Source organism: Equus przewalskii, chromosome 17, assembly GCF_037783145.1.
Source record: "Equus przewalskii isolate Varuska chromosome 17, EquPr2, whole genome shotgun sequence".
Classification (NCBI taxonomy): Eukaryota; Metazoa; Chordata; class Mammalia; order Perissodactyla; family Equidae; genus Equus; species Equus przewalskii.
In genome coordinates, this window is record NC_091847.1 from 49,702,429 (window position 1) to 49,724,140 (window position 21,712).

At 38.3% G+C, this 21,712-nt stretch overlaps 1 protein-coding gene across 9 annotated transcripts in view; it reads left to right on the forward strand.

The window, feature by feature from the left end:
• Window positions 1-2,370: 2,370 nt before the first annotated feature.
• ERICH2 (glutamate rich 2) overlaps window positions 2,371-21,712 on the forward strand; it is a 28,526-nt gene continuing 9,184 nt past the window's right edge. For 2 of the 9 annotated variants that reach the window (XM_070581544.1, XM_070581549.1), the window contains exons 1-9: window positions 2,371-2,504; window positions 2,648-3,257; window positions 10,194-10,229; window positions 11,210-11,240; window positions 11,442-11,490; window positions 11,717-11,753; window positions 13,850-13,945; window positions 16,341-16,489; window positions 19,382-19,569. In XM_070581544.1, the coding sequence (XP_070437645.1) occupies window positions 2,656-3,257; window positions 10,194-10,229; window positions 11,210-11,240; window positions 11,442-11,490; window positions 11,717-11,753; window positions 13,850-13,945; window positions 16,341-16,489; window positions 19,382-19,569 (1,188 nt within the window). In that variant the 5' untranslated portion in view covers window positions 2,371-2,504; window positions 2,648-2,655. Of the gene's footprint in view, window positions 2,510-2,640; window positions 3,258-3,373; window positions 3,420-10,193; window positions 10,230-11,209; window positions 11,241-11,441; window positions 11,491-11,716; window positions 11,754-13,849; window positions 13,946-16,340; window positions 16,490-17,053; window positions 17,169-19,381; window positions 19,570-21,712 lie in introns of those variants that run through there. The other 7 variants (XM_070581552.1, XM_070581550.1, XM_070581548.1 and 4 more) reach the window with 7 other exon arrangements.

Consider the following 21,712-nt stretch of genomic DNA (forward strand, 5'->3'; position numbering starts at 1 on the left):
GGATGCCATCAAAGATTTTTGCACAAAGATTTTCACCGAAACCTTTTATTTATAGTTACTGTTCACCACTTAAGTCTTATGCCTAGCATAGCACCTACTTTGTAGTAAGCACTCAATAAATATTCTTGAAAGAATTAATCACAACAGAAAATTTGGAAATTTCCAAATTGGGGACTAGTTGAATGATTATGGGTAAATTGTGACATACATATTATAGAAAATTATATATAATTTTGGTTACATATAATTATTAAAAATGTTTTGAAGACTTTTTAAAGACATTGGGGAAATGTTAAGACATTGGAGAGAATGTTAAGCAAAATGGATGCTAATAATGTGTACATTAAAACAAATTTTATAAATATGTATATGCTTACAAAAAGGCTAAAAGGAAAAATAAAATTATTGACTGAGGTGGTTTTAATATTTTTCTTTTTATTTTCTCTGTACATTGCAAATTGTCTATCATGAGCATGAATTATTTTTACAATCAGAAAAACATTAAATGTTATTTATGATTTTTTATGATGTTCTGCTAACATGCAGATCTGTAATAAAAATTTATCCATTGATGGGGCTGGCCCAGCGGTGCAGTAGCTAAGTTCACATGCTCCGCTTCGGTGGCCCCGGGGTTCACCGGTTTGGATATCCAGTGTGGACCTATGCACTGCTCATCAAGCCATGCTGTGGCAGGAGTCTCACATAAAATAGAGGAAGATGGGCACAAATGTTAGCTCAAGGCCTGTCTTCCTCAGCAAAAAGAGGGGGATTGGCAGCAGATGTTAGCTCAGGGCTAATCTTCCTCAAAAAAAAAAAAACTTATCCATTAAAAACCATGGAACTTAATAAAAGGTAGTTGTGCAGAGATTCAATATTTGTACATATAAGAGTGGCTTTTCCCCTTCATTTTGTTATAACAAACCTTCACTAGATACTTTTGGTAATTTATTCAGTGGCCTGAATGCAGGAGCCAGAGCTAAACTGTTCTCTACTTTTGAGTATTACACCAACAAAAACTTGTGTACAAAAGTTATAGAGGTAGGTGAATTATTTCTCAAGTTATACAAAGATGAAATGTAATGTTTTTTCATCAGAGAGAAATAACCATCACGGATTCAAATACGCACTGGGCCAGGCACTTTACCTAAATGATCTTTAATCCTTACAGCTACCCTGGAAGTAGGCACTTTTATTCATATACATAATATTATAGTAGAAGTAATAACAATAGCTAGGACTTATTGATCAATCATCATGTGCCAGGCTCTGCGTCAGGGGCTTATTTTCTCTCATTTCATGTTTTAAGCCAGGGGCAAGTAGTGTATATTATCTCCACTACTTGAAGACCTTGAGGCCCAAGGTGGAAGCCAGATCTAACCACTCCTCCATGCGGAGAAATATTTTTATTCTCCAACATCATTAAATCATTTTTGCCCTGTCTTTTAGGAACAAAAAATAAATATTGAAAACACTGCATTCTACAAATGGTCTTGATCTTATTTGGGGCGGGTAGAGGCGTTAGGAGAGGAAGCTCATTCAGTTAGAGTTGAGGTGTTCTTACTTTCCTTGGAGTAGGACCATAGGAATAGCCAGTCAGACATTACCCATTTATCAGTACTAAGCAAATTCATAAAAACGAACGTTTTCAAAGGTATTAGTCAAGAAATATAATGAATTTCCCTTTGCCTTGTTTAAACGAAAAGTCTTCATCATATCTAAGGGTGTTCCCATAATAGAGGAGGTAGCCGTTTGCTGTGTCCTTATCAAATTAGGGTGTATTTGTCAATGACTTCATTGAGTTCTTCAAAAAACTTCCATTCCGGCTTTTTTCCTCTTACCTCTTTCCTACCATCCAGGGTTCCAAGGAGATTTAGAGTGAATGTGGACAGATGATTAAGAGAAGTTAAAAATAACGATCTCTGTATACTCTTGGTTCCTGAAATGGTCCACCTGGTTCTATTTTTATAATAACAATAATTTAAAAATTGCTATTTATTAAGTATCTTCTACATGTCAGAGCTTTATACATTTTATATCATTTGAAGCTCACAACCATCTATCAAGGTACCTATTCCCAGAAGGCACCTAACCCCAGAGATTAAATACCGATTATACCTCACATCACGTGGCAACTTACTGAAATTCGAATCCAGATATGATTTCAACTAACGGGCTTCCTTCAAAACACGATGCCTAGCAACAAATCAATCCTAGTGATTTCCCTACATCCAAAGTGGAGAAAAACCACCAATTCCTTCCTAGACGCCAAGCTTGAGGAACAATTAGAATTTTCTAATAGAAACGCTCCCCCACCCCCTTCTGTGACCAAAGCAGTTATTTAAGCAGTAAAAGCTCCCATTGGCCAATGTCAATTTCATTCGGTACTTGGCCCCCGCTGGTGGGAGAGAAGAATCCCTGGTTCTAACCACTCCAACCTGGTTTCTGGGGAAACCGGCGTCCAGCCACCCCCCAGGAAAACCATAATCTTTTGGGGGCGACCTCAGGTTGGGCGACCAAGTCCTGCAGGGGACACTTGTTCATCCACTTCTAGGGACAACCCTCTTTCCCAATTCAAGACTTCTCCTTTTACTCTACAAGCTTAAACATTAACCAGGCCCCTCATTTTCCCTCTGCCCGCTAAGAACAGGATCAGGTATGGACAACCAAATCCCAAGACCCCTCCCTTCTGCCGTCCTCAAAGTAACCAGTACGCGTGCGCAAGTGAGTGCGAGGGTGTGTGGACCCAATTCGCGGCGCGGAGGGATCCCCAGAACCGCGGGGCTGGCCCGGTCCCCGGCGTCTCGCCCCGCCCCTTCCGTGACTCCCCGAGTTTGCTCGGCCTCCGTCCCGCCCCCGCCCTGCCCCTCAGTCCTGTCTCAGGCTCGTCCCGCCCCGCCCCCTCAGCCCCATCCCGTGCTCGTCCCGCCCCCTCGGCTCCGCCTCTCGGGCCCGCCCCGGGCTGCCCCCGTCCCGCCCCCGCCGTCTGGCGCCCTCCGCTGCTCCCAGGGCGCGGCCCGCCCCCTCCTTGCCGCTCCGCTCGTCCCGGAGCTCGCCCCGCCCTCGCCCGCGCCCCCGCCCCCGCCCCCTCCCTTCCGCCGCTCCCCTCGACTGTTCCCGGGGATCCAGCCGCGCTTGGTCTCGTCTCCATGGCGACGCGGCGGCTCCGGCTCCTTGCTCCGAACCCCGCGCAAGCTGCCAGCAGAGCTGGCTTGGGGTGTCTGCCCTTTCGATGGCCGGCGTGAGAGGACCACAAGCGGGTAAGAGGCGTGCGGGTCGCCCTCTCCCCCATCCCCGTGTGCAGCCCGACCCAGCCCTCTCGTTGGATCCCCCTAGGCCCGGCGCCTGAACCCGCGAACTTCTCTGCCCCCTCCAGGTTCGGGCTCTGCGGCCCCCCGGCTGCCGAGGCGGCGCGCGAGAAGGTAGGATCCGCGAGGCTGGACGTGCGCCTCGCACTGGGCTTCCTCCTCTGGCTGTAGTCGGGCACTGAGGAAGGGGTGTATCTCTACGTGGGTGCGAGTGATAACCGGGTAGTTCTGACAGGCGCGTCCACACCACCGTTCTCTGCCTGCGGATTCGCACGCCCCCTCCCCAGCCAAAAAACCAACCCAATGAAAATAGACACGTTCCATCTCAGAGTTTCTGACTGCCTCCCTCGGTCCTCGCCCCCACCCCCCCCCCCTTTTCTTAAAACTTCCTTTTCCCTTACTTTTTTTTTTTTTTTTACTTTTACGTTTCTTTGGAAACAGCTTAATGGCTAATAGAAGCGAGCACTCACTGGCTGTAGTTCAGACATCACTCGCTAGACATAACTTGCTCGGCCATAAAAAATTTTGGTGGAATTTGGGCAAATTATTTCACCTCCCTCGCCTTGTTTGCATCTTCTGTAAAATGAGGGGCTTGGACAACGGATCTCTTCTAAGGTCCAGTCTTCAGCCTTCCATGAGATGACGAGATTGACTTGAGGTTTCCAAAACCAAGATATTGCGGTCTTTTGACTACTCCACACTGCGCCCCAGTAGCATTTAAACTAATACGTCATTATTATAAATGTATCGTTTGCCTTCCCTGACGACATGGGTGAGTTAGATATATCCGTTGTTACCCCAAAAGACCCCTGGAAGTTGCTTTTTAAAAATAAATCTGAAAAAGAAAAATGTCTTTTGTTTCATTGGGCTAAAAACCAAATGCAAGGATCCCCAAATCCATCTTGTTAAATTTTTTGGTTTTTTTGCTAATTGAAGTTGTTTTGTTTTTTTAATCTCAGGAAAATGGCGGCACTGCTCTTAAGAGTTTACCACAGTTGAATTTCAATTCCACTGCACCACTTCAGAACGCCGGTTTCCTACCCCCATCGTTTGAGCTAAATCTACAGTCTTTTCACCCCCTTCTTTGCCCCAGGCAGTCTCAATTGTGCACTTAAAACTGGCTTCCTTAGTCAGAGTTCACCTTCACACCATCCTTGCTAGGCTGTAGTTAGTAATAACAATAGTAATAGGAGGAGGAGGAATTGTAATTATAATTGTAATAGGAGATGGGTGCTACTATTATTTATTATTAGCTATCTTTATTAACCCTCACAATAACTCCATGAGGTGGGTAGTATTTTTATCCTCATTTTACCGTTGATGAAAGCGAATCATGGAAGGGTTAAGGAGTTACTTAAGGTCACACAGTTTGCTGGGATTTGAACATAGGCATTCTGACTCCAGAGTCTGGGCTCCTAGCGCTATGTTATGCTGTAAAGGAAATACATAAAATTTATAGGTAGTCATTTTTAAATATAAATGTAAGTGATAGATGATCATTGAAACCATTTTTATACACATTTGAGGCTATGCAGTGAAATATTGCCCCCGCATCCTATTATGTTTCCCCACTAAGCTCCTTTAGGATGGAGGGTGGTGCTTCGTCAGCGCTCTCTCCCCACCACAGTTGCAGGGCCTGAGCATGTAGCTGTCTGTTTATTTATTCATTCCTTGCCTATTAGAACACAGGGTGGCTTATAGAAACAAGTAGTACAAAAGCAGAAAACAATTGCACAAGTGGGATGAAGAAAAAAATATGTCTTCCAGTATTACAAGAGAAACCAAAAAGGAGAATTTTGTGAAATCTGAATTTAAATGTTGGTAACTCATTTTATAAAAGGTTTTTTTGAAGCCTATAGAAGCCAAATAAAACCTATTTGGCCCTATTGGCTGCTGGTTAGTGAACACTTAGCTAAAGGAGTGGAGATATGAGATGTTTTATGTTCTTTTTTTGGTACTAAGTCTTTATAATCTGGTGTGCATATCTCAAATTGAACTAATAACATTTCAAGTGCTCAATAGCCACCTGTGGCTGGTGCCTACCATATTGGACAGTGAAGCTCTAGTTTAATACATTCTTTTCCTTTGCTTTCTTGTTTCTTTCCTTCCCATTCCATTCATTCAACAAATATTTATGCACTAGGCACTAGAGATATTTTTTAGGGTGGCATGAGTTTGTCTATTCTTTGTAGCCCAACTAGCTGAACTAATTGGGCCATTAACTTAGATGGCTATTGAGAAAGTCAGTTTTTCCTTAAAGCCTAGAACTATATCACATAAAACTCAAGAATTACTGGGAGCCATGTTTTGCACCATGTGTAGAAAATCTGTCTTCAGTGAGAGAGAAGAGTGAGGCCCACATGCAGAAGCAGCTGAGATGAACAAGGGACGGGGTACCCCACGCACCTCCTTGAACACAGCTGTATCCTCTGTGTCCTGACTTCCACACAGCTTGGGTTTTCAACTCTTGGATGCTGTGAGCCAACACTTCTCTTTTTTTGCCTAAGCTAACTTGAGCGTTGTTTCTGCAACCGAGAGTCCAGACTAATATAGCTAAGAAGCCAAGAACCAAGCCCTTTCTTTTAGAAATGAGCCTGTGATGACCTCCACCCTGATGTGCCCTGACTCCCAAAGTACATTTTAATTTACATAAGAATATTTTCAAACTTATATAATCACATAATTATGCCTTTACAAATCATTTTCTTGTGCACATTTTATATACTTATTTAGCCAGATACATTCATCTTCTGATTAATACTACCCATCTTTCTATGTAAGTCTTTCAGTATTTTTTTCTTAATAAAAATAAATCTATATCTGCGTTTCCCCTACTCTTTCTAGGAATCATCCCTTCTAATTATGTGGGCCTTTCTTTTTAATTATAAGAGCATTCTAAGGCAATTAAGTTACTTTATATAATTCCACTGGTTTTATTCATTCAATCAATATCTGAGTACCTTTAAAGTGGTGGGAGACCCACACTCATGAGTAAGAACTGCTCTCCAGAAACTTCTGCTTTCCAAAAACTTTCTATGCTGGTGGTATAGTCATTCCGCCACTCTAGTTGTCTGTCTACATATTACTTATGTGTATTTCGTTGACTGATCTTTTTTTCTTCCATCTGCTTCTTAAATGTTGGTGTTTCCCAGGATTCTATCCTTGGCCTTGTCTTATTCTGCATGGGCCATACCATCCATTCCCACTTTTTCATAGCTGTCTCATATATCTTTTCTCTTGAGTTCTAACTCTGTTTTCAATAGAATAGAATAACACTTGATTTCACATGACCTACAGGCATCTCTAGCTCAGAATTTCCAAAAACAAACTCATCATCCCTCACTATGTGCTCTTCCCCTTGTATCCTCATCCTAGTCATCCAAGCTAGAACCATCAAATTCTTTTCTTTTTCACTTGTGTGTCCAGTGACTCTCAGTTTCACCTCTCTTTTTGTTCCAAGTGTACCTTCCTGGCTTTGTACATCATCAGTTTTCCACTGGACTAGGGTTTAGCAAACTTTTTTCTGTAGAAGTCCAGATAATAAGTATTGTAGACTTTATAGGCCATATGGTCTTTGTCGAAACTATTCAACTCTGTCATTGTAGCTTGAAAGCTACCATTGCCAACATACGAACAAATGAGCATGTCTTTGTTCCAATAAAATTTCATTTAGAAAAGTAGGCAGCAAGTCATATTTGGCCCATAGGTTGGAGTTTGCTAACCCCTGCTCTGGACTATTTCAGTAGCCTCTTAACTGGTCTCCCCACCTCCCATTCTCTCTCAGGTTTACCCTCCACAGAATTTCTTTTCTAAGATAGAGCTGATTATATATGGTTGTTCTTCAAAGTCTTTGGTTTTCTATCCATTGCCCACTGGTTAGAGCCCCAAATTCTTAGCATACAGCAATTAATTACTTTTAAAATTTGCTCCCACATACATATCAGACTCATCTATTGCCGTTCTCAGACACACCACTAGAATACTCTTCCCCTTCTATTTGACTGACTGCTTGGCTAAATAATGCCACCTTCATTGTGAGCCTGACTCAGTCTTGCTTCCTATAGCAGGTATAATTAATCACGTCTCACTGTGCTCCCATGGGCTATGTTAATTCTAGTATTGTAGCTCTTGTTACATGTTATCAGATGTGTTAGCTTCTTTTGGTTTCAAGGCATAGGAGCCTATTAGTCAAGTTCTCCTTTGGTTTCAAATGACAAAAACAACTCCAGCTTCTTTTGGCAAAAAGAAAAATTGGCCCAGGGAAAGGCAGAGGTTGAACAGGAAACAGGGACTCATATCATCAGGGGTATGTCTGTGTCTGTCTGTCTGTCTCTCTCCCTCTCCTCCCCTGCCCCCTTCCAGCCTCACCACTCCCTCATCTCTTCATCTCTCATCCCTAATTCTTTTGTGTATTCTACTTCGTTCTCAGGCCACTTTTTTCCTGAAGGCTAAAACCATGGCTGCTGGGAGCTTTACACTCATATTCTCCTACCTTTGTGACAATTCCACTTGGAAAAGTCTCAGAGAAAGGTTGTGATGAGCTTAGCTTGGATCATTGGCTCAGCCTTTGGTCCAGTCACTGTGTTATCTTATGAATTACTATAATTGGTCTGTCTTAGGACAGTGCTACTCTTGTGTTCAGGTGGGCTGGATCTCTTGTCTACATAAGGAGGAAGACAGACAACACCTTATTCTAAGAACACTTGTAGAAATTATAATACCTGGGGGAATATAGCAAACCCAGAGAATAGGCCTCAGAATGGGATTTTGGAACTGGAAGGTTATTCAGGGACAGCTCCATTCGCTGGACTCGCTCTTCCTCTGTCTTTTCAATTTTGCCTTCACTGCCTACTGACTCTTGGGTATCTCCAGTTCATGAACTCAAAGGAAGGGATTCGATTGATCCTGTTTGGGCAGTATGGAAAATTACATTGGAGCCCCTTAGAGGGAAGCATTTAATACAGTACTTTGAAGCTTAGTCTGTCCCATATATATAGGGAGTTAGTACTTGTTTCCCCTATAAAATTCTGAGCTTCTCTTGTATCCCCAGAGCTTATTACAGACATATCAATATATAGTAGGTGCTTATCACATGTTTGTTTTAAGTAGACATTGAATATTACATGAAAGTTAGAAACTGTTGTAACTGTGTTGTTCCCATTACCATTGGAACTGTTGAAAGACATTAGGAGAGTCTGCTCACGTTCCAAAAGCCAGGGGGTACACTTGGTGGAGATGTGCAGGGGTGATTAAATGAATGTTGTGGTGATAATGTTAACCATAATCAATGGTAATAAATATACAAGGTGTGCGCCTGTATACCGTTCTTTTGGACACCATGACCCCAATTTGAACAGGTGCCACTGGGTGGAGAAGAGAATTGAAGTAGCACAAGGCCACCATACTGCTCTCATGCCTGTAAGAGATGGATAAATGTAGAGATACAAATCGTTTTGCAAATTTTAAATTGTATTTGTTTATTTTTAAATAGTAATATATTTATATTGTTCAAAGTTCAAGAGGTGTAAATGGACAGAAAGTTAAAAACTCCCTCCCACCCTAGTTCTGCAGCCATTCCTTCTTCCCCAGAGTCAACCAATATTAGCAGTTTCTTTTCTGAAAGCACTTCCTTTCAGAGATAATTTTTGCACATTGATAGTTATTTGAAAAATATATATTACCTATACAATGTACCTCATTCTTCCCAGCTTATTGGGCACTGCTTTAACTTTACCTGTGTTCTGTTACTCTGCTTTTTCCCTGGAGTCAGTGATCTTTCTAAGCAAGTATCATTACTTTGGGGCTTATGTGATTTTTTAATTAATTAATTAATTAAAAGTCTTCAGAGCTAGTCTGCTTGTCTCAGTCACAGTAAAGCCTCCTTTTTGTTTCCCTAAGCAATCTTAATCAGCCCCATAGGACATCTTCCCAATTTTTCCTTTAGAGAAAACATCAAGTTGTTCCTACAGTGTCCCACCTATATGCCAGGTGCTGTGCTAAACACGTTACTGAGATCATCCTTTATGATGATCCAGTGAAGTTGGTACCATTGTGATCCTTATTTTACAGATGGAGGAACTGAGGCCTAAAGAAGTTAGGTAGCTTGGCCAAGCTCACATGGGAAGTAGCAGAACTGGGATGTGAATCCAGTCTCTTTCACTCAAGAGCCCCTCCGACTCTTGAGTATTACTCTGTACTGCCCCACGGAGTTCAGTTTTGTGAAAGAAGATTAAATAGACACTTCTAGGTAATAATAAAGCCAATCCTAGAAGAGCCTGAGTTCCATCAAGGACTAGGATCTGCCCACCCTAGGTTTTCCTTTAACCAAGTGAAAATGAGAGAATTATATGCATTGATGTTTCATCCAGATAATGGGTGAAATGTAGCAATCCGTAAAGATCCTAGAGCTAGAAAGGAGAGGAGAGCTCTAAATATACAGGGGATGTCTACCCAGACATGTGGATACCCACAGGATTGTGGAAATTTGTGGAGTGAAAGCAGCTCCTAGGAGAGGTCATCTTAGATTTCTTTCAGGCCTTATTTGGTTCATTATTGCACTGGTTGAGCTTCTGAGCGCTACAGCCCTAGAGAATTAGGAGTAAAAAATCTTTCGTTTCTCCTAGAGTTTGGTCTTCTACAACTGTTTTTCCCAAAAAGATGCCTTGCTTTTCTGATGGACTTTAGCTTTCTGTGAACTGCTCAGAGGGATAATCAGATTAATAACATATATAATGTCTGGTTTGGTCAGGGTTCCCCAGAAAGAAAGCCTGAGGCAAAAGTTTGTATGCTGCTGCTTTATTTGGGAGTGCAAATCAGTGTGAGGGAGACAGATTGAAAAAGAGAAAAATTGAACACAAAATAATGAAGCTTCCCTTTTATTGTCCACAGTTTTGGCCTTGAATTTTGTATTCCAGAAATTCCTAGGTATGTATGACTGCTACTAGTTTTAAAAGTCTGGCTTGGGATGTGGGGACAAGTGTTGGGGGAGGAGAGGGCAAATGAATTGTTACTTATGAAAAACGTACGTGTAGCCTCTCTCATAAAAAAAACCTTGAGTTGATTTTTCCCTTTATAATGAGAATGATATTTATCGAAAACTATAAAGGGCCAACTTATAGGAGAATCAGTCTATATAGAGTGACTTAAGAAAGGTAAACATTCACAGAGAAAACATTATAATCTGTAAGTGTTAATAAACACAGAAAAAAGTGTTAATAAGAAACTTATAAGGTAAGAATTATATTTTAAAAGATATTTTTGGATAAAATCAAATGTTAATTTCTAAATGTATTTATTGAAATAATATTTTATTAAAAATACTATATCTTGAAATATGGAAAAATTTCTTGTTCTGGCTTATATGCACTCTATAAAGGTATTTTTCATAACACGGATGAACTGGAATGTGGCAGATAGTTTGGTTTGCATATCGTCTTGTTAAAGCAGGGAAGAAAGATGGTACTGTAGACATGAGCCGAGCTGAATCTGTGATTTCTCGGGTCAGCTCGGCGGGAAAGGGGAGTCCTTAACCTGCTGTCGATTGTATCTGCATCTACGTGTGGAGTCCAGGTTATGTGCAACCAAAAAGATAACAGAATTAGAGGCTTATTTAAGACACCACTTTCTAACATGCAGCATTATTCCTATAGCTCTTTTTACATGAACTCCGGGATGAAGTGCAGAGAAAGGGAAGAGTTAATTTCTCTAGACTCTTTTTTAACCCAATTTCATAATCCAGAAGAATGAGGTTTTTCAGTTAGGATGGAAATAATGCTACTAAATGCAAAAACAAAATACTTCCACAATACCCTACAGACAGACTGAGTTCTGCATTCTGTTTTATTTATGTTCTAAATGTATACAAATGTTTAAAGACATGAAGTAAATATGTTGGTTTTTTGCAGGAATTATCTAGAGAAGACAGATGCTATAAAGGTAAGACTACCTAAACTATTTTTAAAAATGTTTTAGTTCTATTTTATCATCAATTTATATAGTTTTTGAATAATTGGCTTTAGTATAAAATTACCTTTTAGCCTAGATAATAGAAATGTTTATATAAAGGCTATAAATTATTTCAAATACCTCAAACTAAAATAATGATAATGCTAGTTTTTATTTCTGCTTCTATTTTAGGCACCAAAATATAGACAGAATGGCAGGTTGCTTGTGTTGGATCCAAAGGGTAAATGATTTATTACTTAAAAAGAATATGTTTGACTGCCATTTTGTCCTAAGTATTAGGAAGATAGTCTACTGGAATGGTTGAATGTGGTCAAAAGACTTAGCAATTAAATCCTTTATTATATTGTCTGTCATTCAAAAAGTGCCTAAATATTTGCCAATCAAGAATTTCTATTAGGAACATCACTACTGATAAAATACTGAGGTTTTTTTTTCTTCTCTTTCAGAAAAAGTGATGATTGAACCAAGTGAAACAATGTCAAAGTATGATGTCTCTGGTTGCACGGCTGATCTATCACATGGCTTTTAAGCAATTAGAACTAGATAATGCTATCATTTGTCACCCAATTAATTTTGAAAGGCCAGAAATGCATGGATTAGCACTTTAGCTTTTGCTTCAGTCAAAGCAATTGTTCCTAGATAAAAGGACATTTAAATTGAAAAATGAATTTTGATAAAAATGTAGAGGTATAGATAATATTCCCTTCTACTTTTTAAATGCTTAACCACTTAGTCTATATTTTACTTAGATAATTTTCATTGCTCATTTCTTTTTCCCTTTGATACTTGCTCATTTCTTTCAGAATATCTCTTTAATGAATATATACTTTAAAATTAAACAGATTCTTTATTTACTGTGAGATGAATTGTTCATAAATACGGAAAATAATCACCCAACTAGTTGAAGAGATTGGTGTTAAAAAGAATCAGTCCAGTTTCAATTTAGTAGCTAAACCTTAAGTACTCGCTTTGTTCAAGGGATTGATTCTGATAATTCATCAAAGCCCTTCCTGTTATGATCATCTCCTGCCCCCTGAAAAAAATAGTCTATTGTTTCCATTATTCTGTAATGAAAAATTATGCTTTGAAGTTGATCATAAAACACATGCATAGAGATCAATTGTTGACAGATTGGTGGGCACCATTCTAGTGGGATTCTATTCACATTGATGTTGTTTTGGTTTATTCTGAATATTATTGGCTGGGAAAAATTCCAACTTATATAACATATTTTCATTTTCCTACTATCAAAGCTAAAAATTAAAATTAGAATCCACCTTGTAAATTATATGTTAAATACATATTTTATATTAAAGAAAAAGTAATGTATACCAGATCAATGACAGAGAATCTATGTTTATTTCAGATTAAATGTTATAGAAATCAGAAAAAATAAATATCCTGTTGAATTTGTTAATCTATATGTAAATATATATATCCTATTACATGGTTGAAAACATATTTAAATAAAAAGGTCTAAGAAAATTTTGGTAGTCTTTGAGGGAAATATGATATAACTTTCAGTAATAATAAGGGAAGTTAATAGGCCATTAATGAAGATAATTACTATTGTGTCTATGAGTCCCACTGTTCATAGACTGTGGTAACAGTGTTGAAACTGGAGCAAGGGGTAATCTACATCCTGGGGTAGTTAAATCCAGGGGTGAATCAAAGGCAGCCTAGGCAAAAATAGAAAAGCAAAGTGATCACGTGTTCTCTTGATCTCATTAATAATTGTTTCTGCTTACGACACTGCTTTTTGCAAGGGCTAAATGATCATGTTCCCTTCGATTCACTTGCAGAGAAGAGTTTGAGTTGGTGGTGGTTTGGAATAGGAGAGAAGGAGGAATGACTAGGGTAGCCAGTAAGCTTCACGGGTGAGTGGCTTTGTCACCCCAGGTACCTTACCCAGAGTTGGAGGTAAACAGGGCCAGTCTTGGAAAAAAATGATCAAGTAAGAAAACAGAAAATCCTGGGGGCCCTTTGCTTGTGGAGCAGTGTAACTGACCTGCACAGTTGATAAATTTTGCCATTGTAGCTTCCATTCTAATCTCCACCCTCCTACTGGCTCCATAGTCTGACTGGCAAGTGGAATTTGCCAAAAGGTCCTATCCAAGTTGGGTTAGGGAAAACTAGAGGTTTTCTTTCTGCACCAGTTCTCTGCTTTAATCTTTCAATTGATTCTTCTTTCTAGGCAGAGACTCAAGTGTGTGGACTTTATAAACCAAGAGTTTCAAACTTCTGTGCACACAAAGCCCGCGTGTATCATTTCCTTTTTTCCCCGTGGATCCATGTGTGAAAGATTTTGTCTACCCAGCAAATTGCACTTAATTAACTATTTTCAGCAGTAAAAGTAAAATATATCTTTAATGCTGGGCAAAGTTTTTTAGGTATTGGACTTTGGATCTGTTGGTTTTTTGGTCAAGCTTTCGAGCATCCTTAAAGATGTGAGGGGGAAATGGCTGAAGCACATCCGCAGCACGGTTGAAAAAATTTTATCTATAGCTTATTTCATAATCATATGTATTATCGTTTCTAAAATAACAGGTTATTTTTTATTTCCGTTTTCCTGCTTTAAGTAAATGCCTCTTTGAACGCAGACCAAGATTAGCAAGCAAACTTTATGCCTCACCAGCACAAGTCTCTCTGAATGTAGCTAAGACATTCTCAGAAAAGTAAGTTTTAATTAATTTTGTTTTTAGGCCCATGTTTGGCAAATATAAATCATTTTAAAACAAAGTTTAAAATATAAACTTCCTGAAAAAATTATTAATTCCAATACAAATTTGGGGACATTTCATAAATACGCCTAATGTTCTTAACATACTGAGGAACAACCCTAACACCTAGGTTATCTATCCCCTAGCATAAGTATGTTCCCGTGGGATATCTAACTGGACTAACCCTCTAACCTTAGGAAATAGTAAATTAAATACCTTCCATTTACAAAGGATATTACATAAAGTAAAAATTTGAATTCTTTCCTCAATTGTAACTTGAGGAAGTGATAGTTACAATTTAAATTGTATTTAAATTAAAGAAAACAGATCTTTTTTGCGTATACTAGTTATCTGTTTTTCTTAAATGGTTAGAGGCGTTATTACCATAAATAACATTACTTTTTCAAATGAGAGGCAATAGATTGTAATTGAAGAGGAGGTTGGACTTTGGGCCTTTGATTCTTTGAAAGTGTGGATGAGAACGACTACAGAGAGTGAGCAGAAGAGGAATTCATATTTTCCTATTAAAATGATGTTCAGTTCTCATACTTATTTTATGGCATGTTCACTGCTTCCAAATAGTAATATCCCATTTATCTTCAGGCTGTTGAGTATGTGGCTTCCTGTGTGTTGTGTCATTAGGATTTTTAAAGGTATTTCCAATTATTCAAATACCCAGAATTATACTAGATAAATTCCCCTCCTTAGACATATAGCTTAGTGAATATATGGGGACTATGTTTCATAGATTCTGAAGCACACATATTTTCTTCATATTTTAACATCTCTTACAATTGATGGCATCTCACACTTTAACTTGGCAGTGCTTTTTCTTTCTTAAATCGTGCTATGTCTTATAGTAAGTAGATGATATCTTAGATTCAACAAAATGCTGTAATTCGTGGGGGGAAAAAAGACAGTAAAGCCCTTTTGTCTAGATTAGATATTAGAGCATATAATTTCTAATAATCACTTGTGGTGACCTTTGGCATAACAGGAATCTCACCATGCTAGAAATTGAATATTTAAGTGACTTCTCAACTTTTCATATGTAGAGTTTCTTCGTGGATGCTTTATTTCACAATTAGAAAATCGAGGAGGGCAGAGGCAGAACAAATGTAAATTATCTTTGCTGTGCATTTTTCATTACCAGAGAGGGATTTTGCTTAGCAGCATATACTGGGGAAGTGAAGATTCCATTCTTAGTATTAAGAATACTAATACTTAGTATTAAGTATTAGTATTAAGACTAGTATTAAGTCTTAGTGTTAAGACTGTGACATGTTGTTCAGCCTATTCGCTAAATCACAGTCCAAGACCACTAACTTAACTAATGTTCTGGATTCACATTTCAGTGGGGAAAAAAGAGATCCACCATAACTTCGGGGGGGAAAATAATAGTTTATATCTTTCCATGAAAACTAGAAGTTGAATTTTTTAAACTTGGTAAAGGAGACATATTAAAAGAATCTTAAGACCATGAAAAACAGACTTGGGGTTACTTTTCTACCAGCGTGTGTGCCTGTCTTTGTAAACAGAGTGCACCATGCAAGAATCCTGTCTCAATGCCTTATTTATTAACATGCAGTTTCACGCTTAAAGGCTAAAAGAGAAAATTAAGCTGTTTCTATTTCAGCTACTTAAAGAAAAAGCACGCTTTTTGTATTATGACCAAGGGTTAATGTCAGTGTTGGACTCTCTCCATAAGTGTAGCATTTAGCAATGGTTAGAATTGATTTACAAACTTAAAGAAAAAAACCCTCAAAGCTAGTATTCCTTAAATAGTTTTATTCCTTCTATCACAATGATGTGCCAAGGACATTCATGTAACTGATGCCTACGTGTTCTGTGTTAAAGAACTCTGAAAAGGTTGTTAGAATCATTACACAACAATAAATGCCAAATAGAAATAGAATTTTCATCAGTAAAATTTTTTTTTTTTTTTTTGAGGAAGATTAGCCCTGAGCTAACATCTGCCAACCCTCCTCTTTTTTCTGAGGAAGACTGGCCCTGAGCTAACATCCGTGCCCATTTCCTCTACTTTATATGTGGGACATCTACCACAGCATGGCGTGCCAAGCGGTGCCATGTCCGCACCTGGGATCCAAACCGGCAAACCCCTGGGCCGCTGAAGCAGAACGTGTGCCCTTAACTGCTGCACCACCGGGCCGGCCCCAGTAAAAATTATTTTTAATGCTTTTCCACAAAGAAGATACTGCTGTTTAGCTATTTAGTTTATTGTTGGTATATTGTGTATCTATATTAAATGTGTGTGTGTAAATCCATATAAAGCCTTAAACAGAATTGTGACCTAAGGAAGTATGTTTTCATTTTCTACTTCAATGTTTAGGAAGGAAGTCTCTTCAAAAAATATTGAAAATAAAGTCTCTTTAAAGAATACTGAAAATAGAGTATCTTCAAAGAGTATTGAGAATAAAGACATAGAAACAAATCTACAGTCTAAGCTATGGTCATCTTCCTTCTTAAAAGAAAGCAAAGGTAATAATATTTGTTTTGAGTAACTGTAGCTTCTAATCTAGCCTTCCTTATCCATGACTCTGGGATATTGACAACTCTGTAGGTCTGGGGTGGGTCATGGGAACCAGTAATTTTTCAAATTCATGTACTGGATAATTCTGATATGCAGTCAGGCAAGGAATTCATGGGTATACATTACATAAAATGATAATGATAGAGTATTAAATTTTAGAGTGAATTAAAATACCTATGAAAGCATTAACAAGTTCCATTCATTCAACAATGGTTTATTGAATGCCAGGCACTGGCTTAGAAGCTGTGGATACAACACTTGGCAAATAGGCAAGATCCTTGCCCTTATGAAGTTCACATTCTAGTGGGAGATAGCCAGCTGTTAAAAATAATGAAAAAAAAAACACAAATAAGACAATGACAGGTTGTTTTGGGTGCTATGAAGTAAATAAATGGCACCTGGAAGAAGACCACCTTAGATCTCGGGATCAGGAAACCTCTCTCATGATGCTCAGTAAGTGTTTGTGGATTGACATGAGACCATTCCTGTGACATCACATAAAGTCCCTAATTCCCTATTGTGACCTTCCCTGATGACATCAGTGTGATAAGTCAGTGAACAGGCGGTGCATACTGGAAGATCAGGCTGGTTGTGAGCCGATGGAGACTGTAAATGAAACAGAAGCAGGTAGATGGCCTGAATAGCCCCGCCATCCTCTTGGAAGGACTTGGTATCCTTTTCAGGGTAGCACTTTTTGTTTAGAGTCAGGAGTTTGCTTTAAAGTCAGGAGTTTTACCAATTTTTCCTTTTTTGTGGCCTGTGTTTTCTTAACATTGTCTCCTCTTGAGTATTGGATTTCCTCACTTTCTTCTTTCTAACACAAGTGTTTCTGTTATTTAGAGTAGCTCATGGCCGCACTCCCATCAAAGAAAGCATCTCACAAGACTTCCCAGACACTCAAAATCTTACAAGAAAGGGGTGGTGTGGCACAAGTTCAGTTTGAAACTGTGGAAGACGTCTGTAGGGCCAAAGGAGCTGCTCAGCTCACACAGTAGTGTTTCCCAAAGAGATAATTTTAGGAAACAAATAGTACTGTTTTTAAAAAAATTATTTTAATAGTAGTATATTTTAATGTGTGTTAGAAAAAAATAATATAAGACATAGTTAAGAATATGGACTCAGGAGACAAACTGACTCCCAGATTTACCACTTAATTAGTAGTGTGAAGTTGGGCAGGTTATTTAATCTCTCGGTCCCTCAGTTTCGACTATGAATGGGATAAAAATAGTACACACCTCATTGGGATGTTGAGAGAATTAAGTGAGTTAACATATGTAGTGTTCAGAAGAGTAATGGCATATAATGTTAGTTATGATTATTATGTTACTTTTATTACTATATCCATCGGTTTCGTAGATGATAATATTTATGATCTGACAATTTATAAGTAGGTTCAAAGAAAACTATTAATAGTGTAGATGATACTCATATATGGCAAAATAGGTGAAGGTAGAATAGGAATTACTGAAGTTTGGAAAGTGTCCCAATAGACTGTGCCGTGGAGATTTTACCTAAGTATTTCTCTGTCCCCTCCTCTCCATTCCTGTTTTACCAGTGCCCTATCATTCATCATATCTCTCACTTGGACTTTTTAAAGAGACCTCTAACCTCTCTCCTTGCTCTTTTTTTTTTTTAGTCTCCATTCAAATACACTTTCCACCCTGCTATCCAAGTGTTCCTTCAGAAATGCAGAATTGATCATACTTATTTCCCTCCTTAAAATCTTTCGTTAGTAGTCCCTTCTTTCTTAGGATTAAGTCCTAACTCCAAGGCTGCTGGCCAGCAAGACCCTCCATTATCCCGCTAGTCCCTGCCTGCCCCTCCAGCCGCGTCTGTCACCATTTCAGCCTCAACCTTTGCCCTTAAGCAGCATCAAAGTGCTTGTAGCTCCACACACATTCTTATTTCTGCATTGGCTCATGCTGTCCCCTCCCCTTGGAAAAACTGATCCACTCAGATTGGCAATTCCTGAACGCCCTCCAGACCAAGTTGGGGCCCTCCTCTGTGCTCCCATTTACCTTGTACTCATCTTTATCACTGTACTTTCATACTGTTTTATCATTATCCCTTATGTTTCTGACTCCCCATTGGAGTGTGAGCGAGCACCCTGAGGTCAAGGACTGTTCATGTTTGTGTTCCTGGGTCTCAGCATAGTGCTGCGCACTGAACGAGTAGTTAGTAATGCTTATTTTTTATTTTTCAGTCATCTGTGTTTAGTCGTAGGTACTGTGGCTTGACATTAAGAAGAATCGTTAAGAATGTTATGTAACCTCTGGTCATTGATAGAATACTTCACATGTGTCTCTTCCTAAATCTGTGTCTGTGTGTGTTGAGAGAGAGAGAACTTTATTCTCAGATATCCAAGGATTGACACGATCTGCCTAAGACAACTTATTTGCTTCTCAGCCTCTGCAGTCTTACTTTTCCTCTCCAAGCTCTTTATTTAGTATTTACCTTCTCATTAGAACAATTGAGGAAATATATTTCTGGAGATAGAATAGCATTAATTTCTTTTTTCTTGAAATTATTATATTCTACAAACAAAACTTTTTTCCGTTTATTAAAATTTCATGCACTAAACAATTAACACTGACATCAGCTCAATATTAATTGGTTTGGGCTTTTTCATCTTTCACTTGGCAGTTTTATTACCTTTTTTGGAAATGGAAATTGGGTTAAATTTATTGCAGTGCTGTTTAGTCATGAAAAAAAAATAAACTCCAGAACAGGAAGCCATGTAGTAAACATGTACACTTACTACATTATAATTTAGGAATAACCATTTTAAATATTTGAATTTTTCAATATTTATTGATTAAATTATGTATATTCTGTTTTAGGTGGGGTTGGCAAAGATGCAGTCATTGCAGAGCAGGAGAAAATTAGTGAATATTGCCTTCAAGATATTGATGATAAGTTGTCCGAATCAACAGATGATGATGGTGAAGATGATACCAATGATGAAGATAATGACGAAGACAGTACCTCTAATAAGGATACTCATGCCCCATTAGAGTTAATGGCAGAAGTAAGTTTTACTTGGATAATTTAAGAAACTTAAAAATACTAAAATAACTAAATAGTGTATAGCCTTGAAGATTTAAAAAATCTGGTAAACAAATGGAGAAGGCATTCCTGGCATAGGAAATAGCAGTGCAAAGGCGTTGAAGCCTGAAATGTCACATGCAAAAATTGCACATAAACATTTACTGATAATTCTATGAATAACAAGGCAATTTTACCTCACTTGTATTGGTATCACAGTCTACCTTTAATTAATATTGCACAACTTTTTGTCTTCATGTATATTGTAAGAACTTCATAACAGTACATTTTCATTTCTCCCTTCTCTTCCTTTGTATTATTGTTGTCATACATTTACTTCTGCATATAAGCCCCAGGATACATTATTATTTTTGTTTTAAATGGCCAATTTTCTTTTAAAGAGATTTTTTTAAAATTGGAAAGTATCTTTTTTGGTACACGTTTCTTCTGTTCTTCAGAGCTTCATGTAGATCCAAATTTCTACCTGATAGTATTTCCTTTTACCTGAAAAACTTCCTCTAGTATTTCTTGTAATGCAGTTCTGCTGGCATTGAATTCTCTCAGCTTTTTTCTGTCTGAAAAAGTGTTAATTTCACCTTCAGTTTTAAAGGGTACGTTACCTGAAGAATTCTAGGTTACCAGGTTTTTTCTGTGCTTTGAAAGATTGCTCCATTGTCTAATAGTTTGCTTAGTTTTAGACAAAACGTCTGCTGTTATTCTTATCTTTATTCATCATCTTATATTTATTCATCATCTTATCTTTATTCGTCTTATCTTTAGACGTCATTTATATGTCTTTTTGTCTGTCTTTTAAACATTTTTCATCTGTATTACTATTTTTGGCAATTTGGTTATGATGTGCCACGATGTGGTTTTCTTCATATTTCTTCTGTTCATTGAGATTCTTGGATCTATGAGTTTATAGTTTGCACTAGGTTTGGAAAAATGTTCAATTTTTAAGTCTTCAAATATTTTTTTCTGATCTCTGCCCTCTCTCTCTTCATCTAGGCTACAATTAACATGTATGTTAGATCACCCAATATTGTCCCAAAGATCACTGATGTTCTTTTTTTTTTATTTTCTCTATATATTTCACTTTAGAAATTTCTGTTGCTGTGTCATCAAGTTCATGGTCTTTTCTTTGCTGTTACAATCTGCTGTTAATCCCATCTTCCCTCCCTCTCTTTTTCTCTCTCTCTCTCTGTGTAGACTCATTTGCAATATTCTATTTATCATCTCTAGAAGTTTTACTTAAATATTTTTATATCTATCATTTCTCTCCACATCGTGTTCATATTTTTCTCTACTTTTGAGAATATGGCATGTGTTTATAATAGCTTGTCTGCTATGCTATCATCTTTGTCAATTCTAGGTCAGTTTTTATTGATTAAGTTGTTTTCCTGCTTATGGGTCATATTTTCCTGCATCTTTGCATGCTTGGTAATTTTTTACTGAATCCTAGACATTGTAAATTTTATGTTCTTGGGTGCAAACTTTTGTTTTTTTAAAAAAAAATGTTTTGGGACTTTGATCTGGGACACAGTTGAGTAACTTGGAAGCAATTTTCTCTTTTTGAGTCTTGCTTTTAGGCTTTGTTGGGAGAGTCCAGGGCAACCTTTATAGAATAGAGACACTGCTAAGGCAATACCTTGTGAGGACTCTTCCCAATGCTCCACGTATTAGCAGGATCAGGATCTTCCACTCTGGCTGGAGAGAATGTGAGCTCATCTCAGCCCTGTGTGAGGTCCAGTGATTGTTCCACCTGCTCATTCCAGTGATTCATTCTCTATCCTCAGATAGTTTCTTCGTTCTATATATGCAGATAAGTACCAGCCAAAGACTCAAGGAGACAGCTCTGCAGATTGCAGGAGCTCTCTTTGTGAAGCTCACTCCTCTTTTGAAAATTATAGCCCCATTGGCCTCTCTGAACACCAAACTGTGTTATTTCAACTCAGAGAGATCACTCATCTCGCTTGGATTCTCCCTACCCATGGTAGCACCTGGAAACAGCCTAAAATCAGTAAACTGAGACAATTATAGGACCCATCTTGGTTCCCTTTTCTCAGAGATCACTGTCCTGTAATGTCTGTTGTCCAGTGTCTGAAAACTGTTGTTTCACTTATTTT